Source organism: Pyxicephalus adspersus, chromosome 8, assembly GCF_032062135.1.
Source record: "Pyxicephalus adspersus chromosome 8, UCB_Pads_2.0, whole genome shotgun sequence".
NCBI classification, from domain to species: Eukaryota; Metazoa; Chordata; class Amphibia; order Anura; family Pyxicephalidae; genus Pyxicephalus; species Pyxicephalus adspersus.
In genome coordinates, this window is record NC_092865.1 from 49019425 (window position 1) to 49042408 (window position 22984).

At 40.1% G+C, this 22984-nt stretch overlaps 1 protein-coding gene and 1 long non-coding RNA gene across 4 annotated transcripts in view; one reads left to right on the plus strand and one right to left on the minus strand.

Moving 5' to 3' along the window:
• GRIP2 (glutamate receptor interacting protein 2) overlaps positions 1-22984 on the plus strand; it is a 212701-nt gene that overhangs the window by 183532 nt on the left and 6185 nt on the right. For all 3 annotated transcript variants that reach the window (XM_072420513.1, XM_072420512.1, XM_072420514.1), the window contains exons 8-21: positions 110-257; positions 1401-1570; positions 3302-3427; positions 5306-5464; positions 6346-6532; positions 8909-9054; positions 11027-11107; positions 15893-15956; positions 16104-16249; positions 17068-17212; positions 18605-18744; positions 19306-19485; positions 20332-20485; positions 21859-21979. In XM_072420513.1, the coding sequence (XP_072276614.1) occupies positions 110-257; positions 1401-1570; positions 3302-3427; positions 5306-5464; positions 6346-6532; positions 8909-9054; positions 11027-11107; positions 15893-15956; positions 16104-16249; positions 17068-17212; positions 18605-18744; positions 19306-19485; positions 20332-20485; positions 21859-21979 (1967 nt within the window). The remainder of the gene's footprint in view (positions 1-109; positions 258-1400; positions 1571-3301; positions 3428-5305; positions 5465-6345; positions 6533-8908; positions 9055-11026; positions 11108-15892; positions 15957-16103; positions 16250-17067; positions 17213-18604; positions 18745-19305; positions 19486-20331; positions 20486-21858; positions 21980-22984) is intronic.
• LOC140337015 (uncharacterized) lies at positions 15552-19424 on the minus strand. The gene is made up of 2 exons (XR_011921977.1): positions 19210-19424; positions 15552-16644 (listed from the first exon to the last, which is right to left on the minus strand). It is a non-coding gene; the product is annotated as an uncharacterized lncRNA (long non-coding RNA).

Consider the following 22984-nt stretch of genomic DNA (forward strand, 5'->3'; position numbering starts at 1 on the left):
GATACTCTTTGTGCAATGTATGTGTATGTACTTAAAGGAAATAAACCATGGAAATTAAGAAGGATTTGAACAAGTATTACAATGTTTACCCATGACTCTGTTCTCTTAGACACTGTGACAAATGCATCAGGACCTTTACTGGTGGAAATTGCTAAAACTCCAGGCTCCACACTGGGCATTTCCCTGAGCACAAGCACTCATCGGAACAAGCAGGTGATAATCATGGACAAGGTTAAGCCAGCTAGCGTGGCGGACAGGTGAGCTGACACTTGTTCTGGTGGTAGCATACTATCCCTTTACAAATGAATTCTCAGTTATTTTAATTGTAGAATGCTTATTGTGTTCCTCAGTTGTTTATGTTTGACAGTGTGATATGCACATTTAGGTTCATGCAGAGAGTTTATAGGGTGCACAATATAATCCCATCTTCCTGTGAATCTCACTATTTATGATGAAGACCAATTGGTGACTTTCTGATCTTCTGATACCAGAAAAAAATGTTGAAGCGAATTTATTTCAAGGATAAAAGATTTAGAATTTATAACAAACACAGGTTTACCTCCTGACCAGCTTGGTGTTCAGATCCAGCAAACCTCTTAATCAGATTTAGGTTGGGTGTATAGATTTGAAATAAATATATGGTTTAGCTTTTTATAGTGTTAGTATCTCCCAAAGGTGCAGCCCCCCCCCCCCCCCTCTTTCCGTCCAAAGCTATGACAAATATCACAATGCAATTTTTAATCTGTATGTCGCCTCCTGGAGATAGTAGTTCTGGGTGCAGGACTTTCAGCCCTAAAAAACATGGAATACCTAACGTTTAACTACCACTCAACTCTTCCCTTGCAGAATTATAAAATAATCCCTCAATACTTACCCACCTAGTTTAGTGTTTCTCTACCTTTTTAGCATTGGGGGACCCCTGAAATAACTGTCAGGTCTTCAGGGAACCCCTGCTATAATTACTATATCCACAGTTCACAGTACATTAGTGTGGTGGTCAGTGGGAAGAATTCCTCTTACATTGCTGGCCAGTGGGACGAATGTCTCCCTTATAGACCGCTAAAAGATCATTGGAATCAGGTACACTGCCCTGCGAGTCAAAAACTGCCCAATAACCAAGGAACCCCTAGCAATCTTTGGAGGAACCCTGGTTGAGAAAAACTGGTCTTGTTAAACACTTCATCCACTTACCTTTAACACTAAATCCCAACTTCAGGCCCACAATTACATCACTATTTCTGAATTTTAAGAAATAAAAGACCATTTTATTTTATACAATGTAGATAGTTTCACAATTGTATTGTAAACCTAAGCAAGATGAAAAAACAAAAACATCTACTTCTGTAACATCTGTTATACATATTCTTTCCCCCATCATAAAAAGTCTATTACTTTTACAGGTGTGGAGCGCTGCACCCTGGAGATCACATTCTGTCCATCGACGGCACCAGTACAGAGCATTGCACGGTGATGGAAGCCACGCAGCTCCTGGCCAGCACCACAGAGAACGTGAAGCTGGAGATCCTGCCAGTTCATCACAGTCGGCTTTCTCTTCGGCCACCGGAGACCGGTCAGTGGAGGCCTCTTTTACCCTGTAGGGTGGAGAAGTGATCTGTAGCTGAGGATGGTATTAGGTGAAGGTCGAGCTGGGCTGCCTGCAGTCGCTTTGCAGAGGGAAAAGTTCTCTACATCCGGAGCTTCTCATCCCTGAAGGGTTGTTATTTGACAGGGCAAGGTTGGAGCAGAGCAGTGTAATAACACAACTTGTTTTGTATAGACAGTTCTGTAACCCTCTCTTATCTTCTCATCTGTGTTCCCAATATTTTCCAGCTCTGTACAGCTTCTATAGATGTTCTTTGCACTTAAAGGTTTTTTTAAAATTGATTTTAATTCTAGGGCACCAATATATTTTCCAGTGCTGTATAGAGGCCATAACAAAGAATTAACAACATGTGATTACTCACAGAATAGAAGAGGGGATAAACACAAGATGGATACATAGGCAATGGAAGATGTCACAGCACTCAATATTATTATAACTTCTGCCCTACACCCAACTTTGCCTGACTTTAGCAAATACTCAGATCAGGCTGTTGTCATCTGACCCTCTTACAGTGGGACTGATTTACAATAGAAGAATAGGCAGATCATTTTCCAAGGTGAAATATCACCCTGCAAGGGATAATTCACTACATTAGTAAATGTGATAAAAATTCACTTTGAAAAGAATACCTAATCACATGCACAGAAATCTAAAAAAATAAGAATTTCCTTTCACATGATTGGACAGTTAAAGACAGCAAATTTTCATCTCATTTGCTAAGCCAAGTGAAATACCCCCTGCAATGTATACTTCACTTTACTTTATGAACTGTAATTCACAAAGTAAATCAACCCCAATGATTTTATTTGACCCTCTTAAAGAAGAACATTGGCAAAGTGTATAAGGGAGATAACACTACACACAGATAATCCAGTTTATGGTCATTAAGAAAGGTTTGGGGGTTTAATAACTCTCAAAATTATTTCAGTTCCTAAAAACTGCTAATGATAGGGATGGGCTATAGGACTAGCAGCTAATAGCGGGCTATTCCCCCACAGTCCTGGACCATTTAGGAAAGTGGATTATCAGATGGTTGTTTTAGGAATTGGAAAATGAGACATTTACCTTGAGCCAACATGTTTCTAGTATATATCTTAAGCCCCATTTTTTATATTTTTCTGATAGGGAATAATTAAAACCACCTTTCATTTTTTGCCCAGGTGGGTTTACAAGTACAAAAGTACTCCTTTTGTACTTGTCTAAGTACAAAAGGAGTAAACAAAAGAATGGTGAAAATGTGGTAGCTACAGTCATAATTGTTGCATGTTTTGAAATATTTGCAACATATTTATTACAATTTGGAAATAATACAGAATAAACATACAAGGTTACTATGTGGCATTCACCAACAAAAGTAAGAAGGATCTTGTCCACGAAAGCTTGTGATCTATGATAAAGCTATTGTAGATAAACATGTAAGCTTAATGGAATTCTTGTTTTGGGATAGAATTACTGTAAAGCAAAGTATATGTAAAGGTTTCTTGGGTATTTTCTTGATTTAAAAAGGCTTGCTCCATTTAGGACAAATATCTAAGCTGGAGCCTGGGGGTTTCTCACAGGGAATAGAGGTTATATGTATCCTTTGAAATCCTTCCCTGGCCATTATGGATTGTCAGGAAGGAGTAGAAACTAATAAATATTTAAAAGAGAAGACATGGCTTGAGGTTTACAGTTTGGTTTAACCCTTTTACCTTCCAGTTAAGGTGCAGAAAAGTGAGCACCACCACTGCTGGGACCCCTGCGTAAACTACTGTCATACCCACCTCCCTGGGCACTGCAAGACCCCCACATGGAATCCGCCTTCCAATCAAGACTACTGCAAGTGTGAGTACAACACTACATCTAATGCCTGCTGCACATTTATCATGAGGCCAAAGTATTGCCTCTATAGGTCACTAATTCTAATAAATACATAATCAATATAATGTAAATACCCACCCCCTTTCCCCCCAGTGTCCTTCTGTTTGTCATGTAAGCAAAATAGCTTTTGCCTTTTTCATTATGTAGCACTCTTATTGGTTAGACCTGCATTAACCTCCAATATAGGTTATCATAATTACTAATATTATAAGATTACATTAAATGCATTACAAATCTACACACAGAGTTTGCATGCAATAATGAGGTGAACTATGCCTTTAGGATATGACCAATTTATGTTTTACTTCACTTTGACCTAGGCTTAGTGGTTCTAGTGTCTACTAAAAACTGATTTTAGTCTTTGTCTTCAGAGGAGAGAACAATCCTGCCTGTCCCGGTGACCCTGCAGGAGAACTCGGCAACATGAACATAGACATAAAAGCCTGACAAATTGCTATTCTATACTATACTATATCAAAATGTATTGGCTGGAGTGCTAATTTAAAGTTATAAAATTAGCTGAAAGCATGACTAAAGAAGCCTCGACTTTAGGACTTTACGACAGGCAGCCATGCAACCAAATGCCATGACATTCAGCACAAGATCCTTGTTGAATGGCTGGATTGGCCAATCAGCAGCTCTGTCTGGCATTTTGGCATTTGGTCACTTGAACACCAGCTGTAGGGGTCTCCTTGCAGCAGTTTCCATTGCCATTTGAAGGATAGGTTAATGAAGAGGTCTCACAGGTGTAGCCAGAATTGCAGCCTGATTTACACAAATGTGCTGTTAATAGCAGTGTATATATTGTTGATTCATTGTTTATTGTGTTACTCCATCTATGTATTTGTGGAGCAATACAGCACCCTTGATGTGAGACTATCTCCCAAGGATTTAGAATTAAAAAAAAGAGATTAAATTTTAACTGGTTATTCATTGCCATGTCTAAATCTACATGCTAGCATACTGATCACAAGTATTCTGTATCTATGTAAAAACCCATATATTCTATAAATATCCTTTCACAGTCAGGAATCTCTGTGTCATGCCCCAGTAATAATGAAGAAGACATTTGTCCCTGGAATAGGCATCGCCCAGTGTCCCCCCTCCAGCAGCAGCAGAGTTTAACACTACATCTGCCGACACACAGAGATGAGAATAAGCCGGGGGGGCCGATCGCTCCTCCTATGATGATAAATGGCTGTCTTCAGCAGAGTGCACAATGCCAGGCAGATGCCAGTTACTAATTAGGATATGTTTAATATTTTACCAGAATGGGCACAATATTAGGGTCTTTACAGCTAGCTAGGGCACAAGAAGCTGCTTTTATCCTAGCAGGCACTGTGAATTAATTAAAGGGTTCCAACCGCAAAGAATGTACAGTGACACGGAAAATCTTAGCTTCCTGGTAGGATTTGTTCTTTTAGCGTTAACCTGGCGTTCAGTATAATAAATCATTCCCATCGTGTCATTATTGTGTGAATACACCCCTCACCCCTCGAGCTCCTTATATAGGAGATATATAATTCTATTTGCAAAAATTATCCAATCACCTGCAAGGAAATCTTAAAAAAGTCCTTATTGCCCAGTCACATTGTCATTGCCCTTTCTTGCACATGATTGGATGGCTGAGGGCACCGGGGAGCTTTCTCCCATTTGTTTTAGAACACTTAAATGGAGCCATCTTAAAATACAAAGGCAAAACCTGTTGCAGAAAGTTTGCACATAGAAGTAATGTGAACCACCTGCAGAAAGATGGACATGCTAAATGTAAAATAGCAGTGTAAATCCTGCTGTATCTATCCTAAATACCTTTTTTTTTTTTTTTTTTTTTTGTCTTCACAGCATTAGTTGCCACCAATTTCTCCTCTTCGTCATCGGCGGGCACTCCTGGATTTAGTAGCAGTCAAAATTCTAACACCCTCCCCCGCACTGCACACCAGATGAGTCCAAGGACAACTATGACTAGGAGACGGCAACGGAGAAAGGACCACAAGAGTTCTTGTAAGCCTAAAAGTGGCTGCAAATGTTTACATTTTTTAAAATCAAATTTACATATGTCATGCTTGTGCTCCTAATAAACTATCCAATTTTACTTTCTTGTGTGGGCAAATGATTTTTAGTTGGATAAGGTTAAAGTTTATCATCTGATACTTGGGGTGGCTATCGGCTATTTTTATGCAAGTATACCTACTATAAACAATTGAAATCTCCTTGATATTGATCCAGCATCAACCAGCAGTGCTAAAGTGCTGCAGGGAGAGCTCCCAATGGACTAATGGATGATGGTAGCACTGCCAGCAGCTTACACTAACACCACAGCCTGTTGTTGGTTGTCATTGTAAATGTTACTGGCTTGAAGTCATTAGAGAGCTCTCCCTTCAGCACTTTAGCATTGCTCCCAAAGAAAACAATTGAAATCTCATTGGTGGTGATCCAGCATCAACCAGCGAAGCTAAATTGCTGCAGGGAGAGCTCTCTAATGACTTCAAGTCAGTGAATGTATTCACCAATGTTTACAATGACAACCGGCATAGTTGTGGTGTTAAATGCTGGGAGCACTACCATCGTCCAGCGGTCCAAAGAGAGTGCTCGCTGCTACTTATTGAATAAACACAGAACAGGGCATTTCATGTTCAATAATATATATATGTATATAGTGCTTTTATAGTTGCTTTAGTTTGATTGTAATATGCATAATGTTCATTTTATTTTGACAGTACATAATATACTTTTTGGAATATTAAAAATTAAATAAAAACTTTGTACTTCCTCAGTGGTTGAAGGAGCAAACGCAGCATAGTATTTTGCAATACCTCATCAACATGCTAAACACCTGTAATGCTCCCTCCAAACATCTGTATCTTTTTTTCTTTTTTTCTCAGTGTCCCTTTCTTCTAGCACAGTGGGGCCTGGCGGTCAGATCATACATACGGAAACTACAGAAATAATCCTACGAGGAGACCCTTTAAACGGCTTCGGAATCCAGCTTCAGGGTGGGATATTTGCAACAGAGACGCTGTCATCACCCCCATTAATAAGATTCATTGAGCCAGACAGCCCAGCCGAGAGGTGAGATCTTTGTTTCATTTTTTAAGGTCAATTTAAGTACAGAAAAAATAATCTGCCAAACATCCAGCGAGCTTCAAGCTTTATAGAGTAAGCTGCCAACCTAACTTTTTGCTGCATTGTAATTCCAGGTAATGTTAGTTCTTTTTCTCTAATGAACTACAAACCATCATGTTATAGATATTCGGGGGGTGTTTTGTAATCCAGAAGGGGTCACTTCTATATCTTCTGGAGTTCCACTCCAAATTTTGCACCAGGGATCCTGCAAATATATGTAGACCACTATCCCTGAGTCGCTAAAAAGAGAATCTCTGCGGATCAAACAAAACAAGTATGATTAATGTGGGAAAAGGTGTTGATTTACCTGATCCACACTTCTAAATCAGAAAACAGCCACATTGGTGTTGGGTTTAGTTGTTGAGGATTATATTTTAGGGTTAGGTTAAGTGTTAGGTAAGCGACCTGTGTAAAAGGTTGCAGAACCTTAACTTCCGGCCTCCATTTTTGTACCAATCAGTAAAGAATGAGATAAAGAGAACAGCCCTGGATTTTGCCATTCATTCAATTGAAAACAATCCAGCAATGACACCTTCCATCTACCCTGACACTTTCCCTTTAAATGGTAAACATTCTTTGATTAGAACACGACCTTGCACCATTGCTGTCTGCAATTAATCTGCTGACGCTAAAACTTCATTTTGCAAAGTATGCTGGGAGTTGTACTTCTGAGTTGATTTTGCTGCTTCTGCTCTAGTGCTGGGCTCTGGGAAATGTGTGCGAGATGCTCGGGGCGTAACGGCGAGTCCAAAAGCTCAGAGTTTGTCAGAATGACATATCTGGTGCAGCGTGCGTGAAATGAGAGGTAACCAGGCTTGCAGGGACACGCTTTGCCCTGGCACAAGGACACTCAATCTATCCATGAGCTCCACGCTCACAGCTAATTGACTGCAGATTTTAATTAGCCTCAGCATTGACACCCGGGAACGACTGTTCCTCTACATTGTCAGTGGCCGGGTTACAAAGCGCATGGCATGTCCGATCGAATCTCTTCCAGAGAACTAAATTACAGAGACTGTCATCTCCATTGTCTGGACTAAGGGGGTCACAACTGACCCTTGAGGCCACTGGCCATTCCTAGTTCCTGCAGAGGGTGACCCTCTGGATAATGGCAGTCCCAGGAACACTTACGCTATGCCTTCACTTTTTTATCCTTGGGGCCCATGATGACCGCCAGCCTACCATGCTTAAAAAATAACCTACTTCAAATGCAGTCTACTTTTTGTTTCTACTTCAGCTACCGTTGCTTTTTTTTTATCATTACCAGTGTAAATTAAGTTACTTTTTATTATATTGCACGACAAAATACTTTTAGATTAATGAAGGTCAACTCACTAGGTAAGGAAATCACAGGCTCCTAAAGGCTGCACAAAGGGCTGCCAACAGCCCACAGGCTGGACATCAGAATCTTGGATCTCCATAGATTAAATGTAAGATGTTTTTTAGATGAATACCAGCTGTTCACATAGCAAAGTGAATTATCCACTTAGCTTAGTGAATGAGGTGAATCTCTGCTGTCTTCAACCTTTCAATCATGCAAGAATAAAAAGTTTTATAGATTTGCTTGCATGTGATTGGATATTTTTTTCTAAACAAACTATAACTGCATTGACTAAGCTAAGTGGTTTACCCCTTGCAATGTGATATATCACTTCGATAGGTGAAAAGACTAAATTTCTTTGGAAAATTAGTCCTTTTGACTCGGTAGGTAGTAAGCCATGATCAAGTTGATGGTCCAGTAACCTGCATCTTGTAAAGATACAATCTGCTGCCCATTAACTCCTTTAATGCTTTTAGTTTTTGCTCTCTTTTATGAAATAAATGTGAACGATTGTGAAAACTGTACTTTTGAGGTAATTTATTCATATTAGGAGGAAATTGCAATTTTGGTTAATCACTGATGGGAGGAGCTGTGGTGCCACCCTGTGGCAAGCTGGTGAATTGCTGCTGATTTTCTATTTTATTCAGTTAACAGAATCAGAGTATTGGAGAAAATATATATAAGAATAAGTATATAAGAAATCACAGATGTTCTGATCTGAGTAATTGAACAGGAAAATTTTTGCACGTTTTGCATGAAAGTGTATGTATATACCTAAAACCTATAGCCGTATTATATAGCCAAAACTGTTTGGGTTCAATATCAGGTGACTATTGTCACAAAGACTGAAAGTGATGGAAAAATCCTAAATTTTACAGTTGTCACTAGAACATTTGGTGATCTGGTGATCACCAAAACTCAAAAATTTAGCCAATGCATGCACTTTAGGTCAGACACATAGAAAAGGATCGAGATCTAACTTCTCACCCCTGTCCTATCAGGTGCGGGCTCCTGCAAGTTGGGGATAGATTGCTTTCAATCAACGGGATATTAACAGAAGATGGGACGCTGGAAGAAGCCAATCAGCTTTTACGAGATGCAGCCTTGTCCAATAAGGTTGTGCTGGAGATTGAATACGATGTTGCAGGTGAGTTAGGATCCCTTTAGTAGTTGTTACATTCAGCAAATAATACTTTCTAAAATAGAACCTGGATCCTCTGGGCTATGCTCCTCCAAATTCAATAGGACAGATAGTGGAATGGTAGTGGGTAAAGCTTAGTCAGGAAAAGTCAGACCCCAGGAACAAAGTGTAACTAATGCACAAAAGGGCATGGCAGGGACTCCTCTGGCTACTAAAAACAAGAATAGGAATTTGTCTACTCTTATTTTTCAATATAAAAGTTAAAAATAGTTCAGGTTTTTAAAGCAAACTTGTAGTGATAAAGAATGGAGTCCATCTGTTTCTGAAAATGTTTGTTGCACCAATCTCAAAAACCCAAATATACAGATCAGGGGCTTTAATTTTCCTTATCCATATACTTGTTTTGGATCAGTGATCATATTAGTACTTAATAGAAACCGTTGAATTAGCATGACAGCCAGCACTGGCATTTTCAGAAAAGGTCAGCACGGGCAGCCAACATACACTAAATCACCAAAGGTGGTCAGGAGCTCACAGATTTTTTTTCTATCTAATATTTTCAGCACAAGTTGATTTTTAATTGCAGAGGAGTTGGAATCACACTTAATCACATTAATGTGAAGGGAGCCAGATATAATGAATGTTTAATACAAACACAACAGACTGAGAGTGGGATTGTGTGTACACATCGACTGCTGGAATGTTTCTACGGTTTATGTTGTATCATCTCAGATCTCAGATGGAACGGCATTCAATATATCACATAAAGGAAGGAGAACAAGGAACACGATAGATTGTGATAGCAGGCTGCTAACCTGTAGCACTTTTACTCTACAAGAACTGCAAATCCCAGCATGCTCTGACAGCCTTCCTAAATCACTGACTGTATTGTAAGGACATTGCTTTTTGTAACAGCATCCAGTTATTTCTCATACTCCCCCGTCCTCATATCTATCACTTCCTTTTAAAATGTGCAGTTTTGCTTCCAGCATGGGTGTCTAACAGTTTCATATTATACCCTACATCCTTGATGCACTTAATAAAAATTCTATTTTTTTGTGTGATTCCCTCATGCTATGTAGCTATGGGATACCTATGCAAACTCATTTGCGCTGGAAAATATTTTTAACGTAGAGGATATCCACCTTTGGATTGCAAATTAGAAGCTTACCCTCTCATCTTACTATAGGCTTGTCCAAAGTGTAGTGTCACACAGCCCAGCTTCATTATTGGTGGCTCCCTTGCCACAGCTTCATGGTTATAATAAGCATCCGATTAACAGAGGTGCCCCTTTCCAAATCATCTGCAGGGGGCTTCTAGGATATGTTTACCACTTTGATCCCAAATGTAGTAAACTTCTTGTAGACACTTTAGAGGCTAACTTCCTATTTTTCCATGACTGCTGCAAAATTGTATCATGTGTTGTCTTTTATATTTCTGGCTTCTCTTGTTTGAGAAATGTTACAAAAAGAGAACATGGTTCACCCTGCCGTAGTAAATTCACTATAACATGGAATCCCTATAAATTCCAGCTGTCAGCTTTTGACGCCTTCTTTGTTTAGGTTTTTCAGGTGAAAGCAGAGGAGCAGTACTAAGAAGTCTGAATTTAAAACAGATCCTGCTGCACCTACTCTATAATTCCTAAGCCACAGGCTGTGATATCCTATGGAGAATGTTCTGCATAACACTGCAGAAAGAACTCCATCAAAGGACTGAGACTAGTCACATGACTCTCATACTGCTGCCACATTTTCTCTTTTTCCATTCAGGAAATTTGTCCAATGCACCAGGCAAATTTTTGGAGGAAACATTTCTTTTCATATTCCAACGAAACCTAAACTGGATAAAAGTCAGCAAAAATTGTTTATAGCTCCTCATTCCTCCCCTCCTTACATTGTATAGGTACTCAGTACAGATGGCTGACTGCAGGCTGACCTACATTTCCCTCATTAATTCCCCTTTTTCTGCTTCCTCCAAGAGTCCGTGGTTCCGAGCAGTGGTACGTTTCACGTGAAGCTGCCGAAGAAGAGAGGAGTGGAGCTGGGCATCACAATCAGCTGTGAGTAACGGTTCATTGCCTTCAAAGTTGAACTCCAGGCAAATCTAAAAAACGCATGCTTGGAATGCACGTAGGTGAATTGTAAGCCTACTGAAAGATTTTTGCACTGTTGGACCATTCTTATTATTTAATTATTCCTGCCAGAATAATAAGTCTTTGACCTCCAGTGCAGTTATGAAACTTGGCTTGGTCCAGGACACACCCTCTGCGCGCTGATTGGAAAATGAGGGAGACACACACACTTATAAGTCAGCAGAACTTGTATTAGTGTTTTATCTGGAGTTCATCTGTAAGGAAAACTGGTAGAAATGCATAGATTGCTGAATATTTGTAGATACTAATTGCCTGGCAGTTAAGCTGATCCTCTGGCTGCAGTGCTTTTTGCAACAACTATGCAGACCGGAAGTTCTCCATTGCACTTGTTCCAGGTCAGGCAGCAAACAGGAGGTTGGCAATGGTAACTATTACATTTGGCTTGAAGTGCACCTTCACTCACGCAGGACAGCCATTTTCCTTGCTGATGATTAGTGTATTGAAGAAAGCTCCCCAAATCTTTACTGTGGATCAATCTGCTTGACAGGAAGTGCTGCAGCAAGTTTGCAAGGTCCAATTTAAAAGCCACAGCCATATAAAGCAATGTATAAGCTGCTTTTATTTTTTTCAATCACACGTCTGATTCCTGAGTAATTAGCAGGGGAAAGCAAGGTAATTTGCTTTCCTTAATTCAGATCCATTTTTATGCAGAAGAAAGGTGCATTAGTAGCTATGGATGCCAATAAACCAGAAGCAATTAATTTAGTTGGCACATTTAGTGTCACAATATTCTAATATCATAATTCAGATGGTGCAAGTTTAGCAGAAACTTATTGATGGAATCCATTCACAGCCCAACTGAACTTTTCATTGATATCGGGTAAATACATTACATAGTAACATAGTAGGTTAGGTTGAAAAAAGACATAAGTCAATCAAGTTCAACCACTAGGGAAATAAACATATCCCAGATATAAAACCCTACAAGACATAGTTGGTCCAGAGGAAGGCAAAAAAACACTGGTACAATTTGCTTCAACAGGGGAAAAAAAATCTTTCCTGATTCCATAAGGCAATCGGATGTTCCCTGGATCAACAGTCACTGTTATTTTTACCTAAAATCCTTAATCCCCAGTTATATTCTGTGCTCCTAGAAAAACATCCAGCTTTTTCTTAAAACAATTTATACTAGTTGCTGAAACTACTTTCTGAAGGAGACGATTCCATATTTCACAGACCTTACAGTAAAGAATCCCTTCCTTATCTGGAGCTTAAACTTTTTTTCCTCCAGACGCAAAGAGTGCCCTCTTGTTCTTGGTAATGATCTCAAAGTGAATAATGGGGAAGAGAGTTTTCTATATGGACTGTTTATATATTTATACAGAGTGATCATATCACCCTTAAACGTCTTCTCTCAAGGGAGAATAGATTCAGTTCAGCTAATCTCTCCTCATAGCTGAGTTCCTCCATTCATTTTATTAGTTTAGTTACCCTTCTCTGCACTCGCTCCAATTCCACAATGTCCTTTTTGTGAACTGGTGCCCAAAACTGGACTGCATATTCCAGATGTGGTCTGACCAATGCTAATGCTGGCAAACTGCTGCAAAGGACGCTAAGATATATCCATTGGTCTCTTCCTCTGAGGAACTAACATTCTAAGTTTCATAGTCTGTGGGGTCTTTAAATGTTTTTACCCAAAACCTACAAATTGTTCACATTTAATTTTGTGGGCAGCATGGTGGCTCAGTGGTTAGCACTCTGGTCTTTGCATTGCTAGATCTCAGGTTTAAATCTCTGCCAGGATTCTATCTGCATGGAGTTTGCAGGTTCTCCCTGTATTGAGTGGGTTTCCTCGGGGTACTCCGGTTTCCTCCTACATTCCGAAAACATGCAATTATTTTAAGTGGCTTCCCCCCAAATTGACCTGAGACCTTGGTAATGACATATGACTATAGTAGGGACATAAGATTTTGAACTCCTTTGAAGGAAAGCTAGTGATATGACTGGATGTTGTGAAGCGCTGCATATTATGTTGGTGCTATATAAATACTTGTCAATAATAATAAATACATAATGAAGTATCGCTGCAACAAAATATTACACAGAGCTGTGCAAGACTGGTTATGATTTGCAATATTTCGTTTGATTATTTGCTTGATGTGTCCCTTCTTTAAATTGTGCACGTGATTAGTGTTTGAAGACCATGTGAATGCCTGTACTCTCCATTGGAAGTACACATGGCAGGGGACAATGCAGAAGCACAGTTCAGAGAAGAAACCAATCATTGTCCTCATATAATGAGAAATATCTGAACCATGACTGCATAGGAACTCAGGGCCACCTTAGTGTGTGCCCCCCTCCCATCAACAAGCTATGAACTACTACAGCAGCAATGTTCCGACCTTTATGTGCTTTGTCCTAGTGACATTGTCCCAGGTAGCTGCCTTATGTGCCTTGGCCCAGCCTTGTGCTCAAACAAAGTCTTAGATCAGCAGGTAAAATTTTATAGGTGGCAAAGATTGAAAGGTTTAATGTTTGGATTTACATATAAAATTCTTTTAGATTGTGCCAGGAAACCCACATCTAAAAGGAAGAACATATAAACTTCATGCAGATAATGGAGTGGGGAACTGAACCCAGTGACCCAGCACTGTTGGGGAAAAGAATTAAGTGCTTAACAACCGTCCTGTACTTTTTGTCACGTTAAGGCAGTCACAAGGATGAAAAATGGTTGCTGTGGATATCCACACCCTGAGCATTTCTCTTCGCCTTATTAGGCAAACAGCAAAGTGCAGCAACTCATATCATGCAATCAAAATTAATTTTTCATTGGTCTGACTGCTCTAAACCGCTGAAAGGTATGGCAGGATGGCACGCTGCATATCATTAGGTGCCGTAAATGCAGAAAGAAGCTCAACGGCTTATAATCAAGAAGTGTGCAGTAGCGGTTCATCACAATTGCAAACCCTAATCCCCAAGCCGCCAGTTTTCTAGGTTGTAAAAGTAAATGAGTTTAAAGTGCACCTGTCAGCGGCTATAAACTTCTAAAAAAAATTGCTGCATTAAATAGATGTAAACCCCTTACTGAATGATATTTTGTTTGCAAAAGCACTGTGTATCATAAACATATTTTTTTGGATGCTTGTCATGATTTTTTTAGTTGCACATTATTGCTGCTAGTCTACATTACCTTCAGCAAAAGCTGCATGCCAACCTGTAAGACTGTCCGTCTGAAAGCATAGAAAAATACCCCTAGCCACCTAATTCAATGCCCCACAGTTTCAACTATAAAGTACATTCCTGGAGAATATGATCACATTACAAATACCAGGATCAGACTTTAGGGCTGAATCTACCTGGTATTGGTAAGTAGGGCTAATATTCCATGCCGTCCTTCTCAGAGGTGCCTACCCTGAGGGGCACCGCAAAGCTTTGGAAAGTTCTTGGCTGCACTTTCTATGCCTGCTTCTTTCCTTTGCATCCCATTGCAAAAGATTTCCATTTGTGCCTCCACTATGGACACAAAGGGTACAAACTTGAAGTCTTCTTCAAAATGTCACTCACACGCCGAGCCCTCATTCTTCTCTGCAAAACGACACCACCTCCTTCCCACGAATAGCACCCTTCCTTCAAATCAGATAAAGATTTCTGTTGATCAAATATCAGGACTTTAGGTACACATTACAATTGCAGACAAGGGGACAAAATTTGAAAGCCCCCCGAACAATTAGGTCCAAAAGCAAATGGCACCAGCTTTCCTAAAGTGAAACCGTACTTCACTAGGATCTCCAGTTTCTTGATGGCAGTTCTTTCATCACTTCTAAAAATTGCAATCATGTCGGTTTTTATGAATGGGGCCAACAGAGCCGTGCAGTTTTTTCACTCACAGCACTGGTATAGTGATCTGACACTTTAAGAAATTACATATCCCATTCACTTCCCAACCAGGCATGCCGTGAATTTCAGTCCCTCCAAAGCACAAGCTTGACTAGCTGAGGATATAAGAAATGATCCCATTTATATGCCAACTGACATCATTCATTAATGATCCGCTATAGGAAAGATTAATAAGTCCTAGTCGTGGCGAGTATTGGAAATCGTTATCTGTCTTCCAATTTTTTTTTTTCTGAAAAATACCACCAGTTCCCTTTTGTGTTTTGGGACATTCTCTGCTATGAATTATGATGCATTTAGCGGTTTCCTCTGTGAGCCCAGAGCCCCAGGGGCTTGTTTCCCCATTCCGGCCATCATATGTGGGAATCCACAACCGCCCACGGATGCCCCTTCTGATCGTTTATCATCCTTCCCTGCAGAGGAGATGTTGAATTAATTAGACATCTATTATCAGTGCTGCATCAATCTCATCCTCTATTCTTCCTGCACTGTCTTCCAGTCCCTACGGAAGGATAAGTTCTGTTGTTTCAGTAATTTATTGCCTTTGCTTCCCACTACTTCTGCCCAAGGGCATCATGGGACACAGTGTGGCATAGCAATGTACAGATACATATTCACAAATCTTCTCCTATACCAAAATACTAACCAGCATTAAAATGGCCTTTAACCGAGCATTTGGATTTTTTTCTACCTTAAGTGAAACAGTCCCATTGAAAGTCATTCTTTATACGTCATACGTGTCTTATAAATCAATGACCTTCAGTTCGTTTACTTCACCAAGGTTGGGATGGTGTTAGTCAGCTGCAGCCAGAATAAACAGCAGGTGCACTTATCTTTTTTTCTTTTTTTGTATTTCAGCGAGCAGAAAACCGGGGGAACCTCTAATAATTTCTGACATCAAGAAGGGCAGTGTAGCACACAGGTTAGTATTGCAGGTGTTGAGGTTTATTGATTTTACCGGGCAGCACAAAACGCAGAAGCAAGTTTACATTTTAATTGCCTTCACTTTGCCGACTACTTCTGCCCAGGGGCATCATCACCTAATGCAGTTCTACCACCCCCCCTGCAGGACCGGCACCTTGGAGCCAGGTGACAAGCTGTTGGCCATCGACAACATCCGCCTTGATAACTGTTCGATGGAGGACGCTGTGCAGATCCTACGGCAGTGCGAGGAGTTGGTCAAACTTAAGATTCGCAAGGACGAAGACAACTCTGGTATAAAACTCTGTGATTAAAGGGACTTCAAGTATACAGTCTGCTGTATTCCACAGGCAGGAGTGTAGTGGGGTGGGCATGTGTGGGCTTGCTTTTTTCGGGAATGGGCAACATCGATCTGCCACGGACAGAAAGACTCGAGTCGTTTCAGCGCCATGGCTAGTACCGTGCCCTTTTTTTTTTTTCACATAATCCCTCATAGCGGTCAGAGTGCAGTGTGATCCTGCCCAACTTAGAGTAAGGATCTGGTGATCCTGTCCAGCTGTCAGGGAGTGTCTTGTGATCTCACTTAGGTATAAGAGAGTGCTGTGTTATTCCCATCAGCCATCTGAGTATCTTGTGATCCAGTCCAGCCATTGGTAAGTGCTTTGTGGTCCTGCTCTCTATAAGATAAACTGTAAAAAGACAGAAAGGGGGAAAAGTTTAGCAACCAGGAAGTAAAAATCTAAAAGTCACCAAACCACACAGGGCTATGGACTCCCTTGTGACAGCATTGTTTGCCCCAATGCTGTCCTATGCTCCTCTGTACCCAGAAGAACAAACCTGCACAATGAAGGAAAGGTCAGTGTATGTTGCTGGGGATAATGAGGTTAAGGCAGAACTTCGATTTATTTTTAGCCACTGAAGAGACATCGGTTATGATATATTTCAAGAATTTATTGTTAGATGTTCACTTAGCAAAGAGAATTATTCTTTTGCAACTTTTGACCATGTGCCCGACAGGAAAGATGGAAGCTAATAACCAATATACAAGTGCTGTGCTAGAACATTGCATTCTCTCCTGTCATTGTGAATTTATTAGCTCTGCTTTTTTTCAGATGAGCAAGAGACAACCGGGGCCATTATCTACACGGTAGAGCTAAAGAGATATGGGGGGCCTCTGGGAATCACAATCTCGGGGACCGAAGAGCCATTTGATCCCATTGTCATTTCAGGTCTCACCAAAAGAGGGCTGGCGGAGAGGTGAGTGACATATGGGAATGCTGTAAGAAAATCATCCAGTGCTGACCACCATACTTTTTTCAGCCACTTCCTGTCTACATGCATTAGCTTTACCTCCAGCTGCACATTTGCACTGAACTAACTTGCAGATAGTGACAACTCTCCACCATGCTTGTGCAATGGGTATAAGCACAGACTAAGGGGTTTAATATTCTTTTCTAGCCCGTCTGTCGTAGAGCAGCATTTGTATTGTCTGACCCAGTATGTCGGTATGACATACCAATCCAACCTATCATATACAGATCTCACACTTTCTGCTTTCATAATGCTAGTTGAGTTAATGCTTAATGAGTTATTCTTTAAGTGTAAGCTCTGTTGTTCAGGGTCCCCCTCTGTCATAGTTTCCACCTGGTATGTGGTCATTGCCTTAGTTTTATTTATATATATATATATATATATATATATATATATATATATATATATATATATATATATATATATAGCCTGTAGTGCTCTATAATGAATGGAGAGCCAACAGCTTTACAGGTATTACCACAAAGGGAAATGTTTGTCTCTTAAAGAGGTGAGCCAAAACTTATTTTTAATGATCTCTCTGATTTTTTGTATTGCTGCTTCTATCCTGTCCTGTATATGACCACATCCTTCATTTCTCATATGGATGTCAGAATAAAAACAGTATAGGAAAGTTCAGCTATTCCATACTCAATACAGATCTAACATTTTTCTGGATTTAGGCTTTAAGGTAGAATAATGGCAAGCCTATGGGCATTCAGGTTTTGCATATTACAACAAACCCGCTCTAACCTCTGTAGCTGCAAGCACCGTGGACCAATTCTCTCAAGTTCACAAGAGAAGCAGTAAAATTGTCAAGTTGGTTCTCAACACGCTGCTCTCCCCACTTTTTGTAATTTCATTATTAAAAGGATGGAAGTGTCATGTCACTGCTGGGAAGAGGTTGCCAAGTTATTGGAGGAAATTATTTTGCTGCAAATTTGAGCATAAATTGCTTCACAGTACCTTCATCTACAGAGGTAAATGACTTGTTTTGAAGAATATTTAAAACTTATTATTTAAGTGCTTGAACCTCTATGGCATGGTCACAGCTCGACTTAAAGTGGATTGTTTTTTTTAAGAAACAAGGGGTCTTTGGTGACCCTTTTGAATCTTTTGAGGAAAGTTTAAATCTAATTGATCGCTCTGATACTATTTTAAAACTAGTTCTCAGATCATCAGATTACCAGCAAGATTTGGTTGAATTTCCAGTATTATCTCAAGTATTATCTCAATAAATTCAATTATACTAAAATGTACATGTAAAGGAACTCTGGACTGTGATAACATTAAAGCTGCAAGCCTCCTGACACACTGCAACCACTAATTTTTTTTTTTTAGGACTGGAGCCATCCATATTGGCGACCGCATTCTAGCCATTAACAATGTCAGTCTGAAGGGGAAGCCATTGAGTGAAGCGATTCACTTGCTACAGATGGCGGGAGAGACGGTGACCCTAAAGATAAAGAAGCAGGCAGAACGTAAGTGCGCAATAGCTATACTGCTGGTCTTTCCTTTTTAAGCCTGGGAAATAAGTAATGCTCCAATACATTTGTTTGCATATTGCTGCAGTAACATGATTAGTGGTGATAACTGTGATATCCCTGGTATAATGTTCTCAACCTACTACCATTTCTAAAATACTTTCTGCAAATACCCCAAAGAAGCCGACAGGCGATATGCGTCGGGTTACGATACGTTATCTTATATACGTGACTCTTATAATTAGGGATACTTTGTCCAGTTAAAGGGTCTCATTTCCCACTAAGTTACTAATAGGAAGGACCTATTTGGCTTTGTATATATGTATGCTACACAACTATATGTGTCGTACATGATGTATCATACCTTCACCTAACATACCTTAAGAATTTTTGGGGTTGGCAAAACAGTTGATAAACTGCCAGAGAATAGCTAGACCACCTTCATTACTTCTCGACATTTACCTTTTGGCCTACCTGGACTGGAGATGGCTGTACTGATGTTCTGGTTACATGGCTGCTTCCTTTTGGATAATGCTATACCTTTGGATCACATTGCAGGACCTCACTCACAAAAGCTCTCTGATGAAGTGAATGAAGGAAGCGACCCAGAAGACGACCTGACGGACTCTCAGAAAACCAGCAAGCTATCAGAAATCTACTCCACCACAATCCCCAGTGTGGACAGCGCCCTTGAGTCATGGGATGGCTCTGGCATTGAGACAGGATATAGCAGTCAGGGTAAGTTGCAGCTTGATAGTTTTACTTTCTCCTAAATGTACCATGATTTGAATTACTAAGAGCAAGGGCTCATCTAAAAAAAGAAAAGCAAGTAAGTGATTATTTTATCTTTGGCTAGGAAGACAGGAACTGTATGTTTTTGTTAAACGATTTGTACCTGTTCTCAGAAAAGAAAAATTGTCAAAAGGAAAAATTTAGGTGTATTAAAGTGTATGTAAAGGAATTTTTTTGGTTAATCCCTCAGTTTTAACTACTTTGTATCCTCGCTGGGGATATTCACTTAGAAAAAGTTTCATTAATTTCTTTTTACCTATTTAGGAGTCATCAGGAGTAGAAGGGAAATCTCCCTTTCACAATAAAATAAAATACCCTGATGAGGATTTCAACCCCTTATTGATCTACTCAAAAATTTTAAAAAAATATTTTAGCTTTACATACACTTTGAACTGGAACTACAGCTCAACAGGTAAATACACAGCTGTAATATATTATTATAAGGTGTTTTTAAATGTCAAAATATTTGTAAATCCATTCAGTCACTCTTGTGATCCAATGCGAAAAGGGCCCCCTACACTTTAGTGCTAAGCAGCAAAAAAGCCAACTATGCTGACTTTTTTGACGTTGTGATGTGCAATTCCAAATGTAGAGCCCCTTGATGCATCTTTCTCATTGAGGGGGTAAAGCCCGTTTATGAACAATTTAGGGTGTGTGGGTACGCACAGGTGCCTAATCTCCAGCTCTGGAAGCTGCCATATGCATAGCTGGTTGAGGCAGTCAGGAACATTTGGTTGTGCACCTCTTAGTGTCTGCTATTAACACATATTATCTGTCTATTTACTCATCCAGGGAACTTCATACATCAGGCTGTAGGCCTCTCTCTGCACCCACACGAGTGGAGAGCCAGTCGGCAGAAGATGAACACGCCACCGGTAGAGCACAGGAAAAGCTATCCGTTCTTGGATGGAAGCTTCAATGAGGAAGAGTGGGACAAGCCAGCCCGGTACGTGAATCCTATGCAGAAGGAGATTTTAGAATAAGGCAGTGCCCTAACGGGTAGATAAAAGGTGTTTAATAAAGGTGAAATTGTGCATGTGCATATTTGTAGTCTGCAGAAATTCACTCTTTGTAGTCTGCAGAAATTCAATTATTCAGTTTGATTAGTAAACATGTTGTTTTTTACCTGTGTAAGTTAACCTTCCTTTTGCTGTGCATAATTTTGTTACTTTTTATAATTTGGAGTCTAGACAGGGCAGTTAATTCCCTCCCCCCCCCCCCTATGTAACTATGCAGGATGCCCAAATGGCCCAAAACCAAACCCCAACCCTCTGACATTGGAGTAGGGGCGTAAATCAAATGCTCCCCCATACCAGGAAGCAGCTTTTACTTCTTTTGCAGCTATCAAATAGAAACAGAATACTTTAGGTTAAAGCCCAATCAAACCGATTTAACCCAATTAAATGAAAAATCTGCAGCCATATAGACTAATAAGTATGCTGCTCATTTTACAGTGCAGCAAGGGTTAAACACCCTGACCATGCTGCATATAGGAGAGTCTGACTGACCTAATAACACAAACCTGTGGCCAAGCTCTCCAGTGGTCCAACAACCCCTTACTGAAACACTGCTCCAAGCAACAGGAGCAGGAGGACTCAACTTAACCCCTAATATTACACTGTTGTGCTGAGGATATAAAAAAAACTACACACAAAGTCTTAACTAATAAACCCATAATGTTTAATTATGCAACTGTGTGATAAAATTATAGTATTGACAAAACAATATATAGTTGCTATTTAACATTTTTGTCCATTTGTTAGCCTTTAATATAAAGATTAAAAAAGTTTTTTTTTAATCATGTATAAAATTAAATGTCCTGTTGCAAAGGTTTGAATGAATTGTTTCCACTAACCCCACCCCACCACACTCGCCTGTTGTACATTAATGTATGACGTGTAAATTCTCCTTTCATCACTTTCTCACCTCGTCTGTCTCCTCTTTGTGCTTCTCTCTCTCTCTCTCTCTTTTCCCAGGTGTTCTGTGTCTCAGCTCTGAACGTTTTCCATCACCTCTCCTGTGTACTAACAACGCACCGAGCTTCTGTCTTTCCTCACACCTACTTTTTCCCCCAATCCTCCATGTAGTCATTCATTTTCTTTTCTCTCACCTGTTTTCACCTGCATGTCCTCATATCCAGGCATACCATCACTCTATATCATGCCCCCTCACTACTATCCTTTGGTGAATGCGTAGACATGTCATGGTCAGCGTGTCCCTCTCGAGGTGACCGTGATCTGTACTTTGTATAAGAAGATACCCTGAGCGTGTGGTCAGAAGATGCTCCTAGAGGTGGACTCATCATGTTTGGTTCAACAGATACCCCAGCCAACCCAACGGCCTGGAGACAGAGCATGACGAAAGCTTCTGGCGAGTCTTTGGAGAGGCTTTGGAAGATCTGGAGACCTGCGGACAGTCTGAACTTTTGAGGGAAATTGAGGTAACAAATGTCTGTCACAAATGGAGGTTTCAGGTCTGGGTGGTTTAAAAGTTGATCACTTAATCGCACAACAAATTCCAAACTTAGGTTTCTATTTGCTCCATTTTTCACAGCCAATAGCAGAGGATCAAACTCTTTAGTGTTGGAGGACAAAAGAGAACAGTGAAATAAATACAGAGGACTGCTTTTCTGCCCTTGCAGGTCTCTATATGGTTTACTGCACATGCATGTTCTTTCCGGAAATAGCATTCTCCACTAAGCAATGTTTTGGGGTAATTTTTCCCCATGCAAAGTGCACCTCCGTGCAGCTACCTACTTTGCCTCTAAACAATGCTGCAACCTACCACTTGTCACCTCATATACACTATCAAAGTAACTTTTGCACTGTAAGCATGGCAATGCATAGTTACTGAGGGCTGGCCCATAACTGAGCAACCAACTAGGTCCTCTGCAAAAACAAGAGTTTTTTGCAGAGGAGAGAGTGACTGTTCCTTGAATCTGAACTCGAGGTAGATCTAAGGAAATACAAATGCATTTAGCTCTGTATTCAATAATACATTGGTACATATATTACATTTAGTTAGTGGTAGTAAAAAATGTATGGGGTGCCAGACAAAAGTATTTATAGTCTAGAAACTGTACACAACACATTTATTGACATTTCAAGGGGCCTCCTTTTGTAATGCAGTCTAAACACTATCAGACTTCCGTCTAAATGACACATAAAGCTGTCCTTAGGCCTTTTTCTCTTTGCTGTTAAGCATTACATTTCCTTCAGGGCTTGCTGAGCCCTGATAAAGGGAGTCCCCTGGTACTCCTGAAACGTGTTGGCTTTTTACAATTTTGGGATTTCTATTAATAAAATACCTTTTTTCAGCTGATTTTTTTTTTGTGATGATTGTTGCGGTACCAACCAAGTGGATGCTCTTGTTGTGTGAAGAGCTGCCTGAAAGGAACTCTCTATACCAGACTAAACGTACCAATATGTAGACCATGTGATCCAAC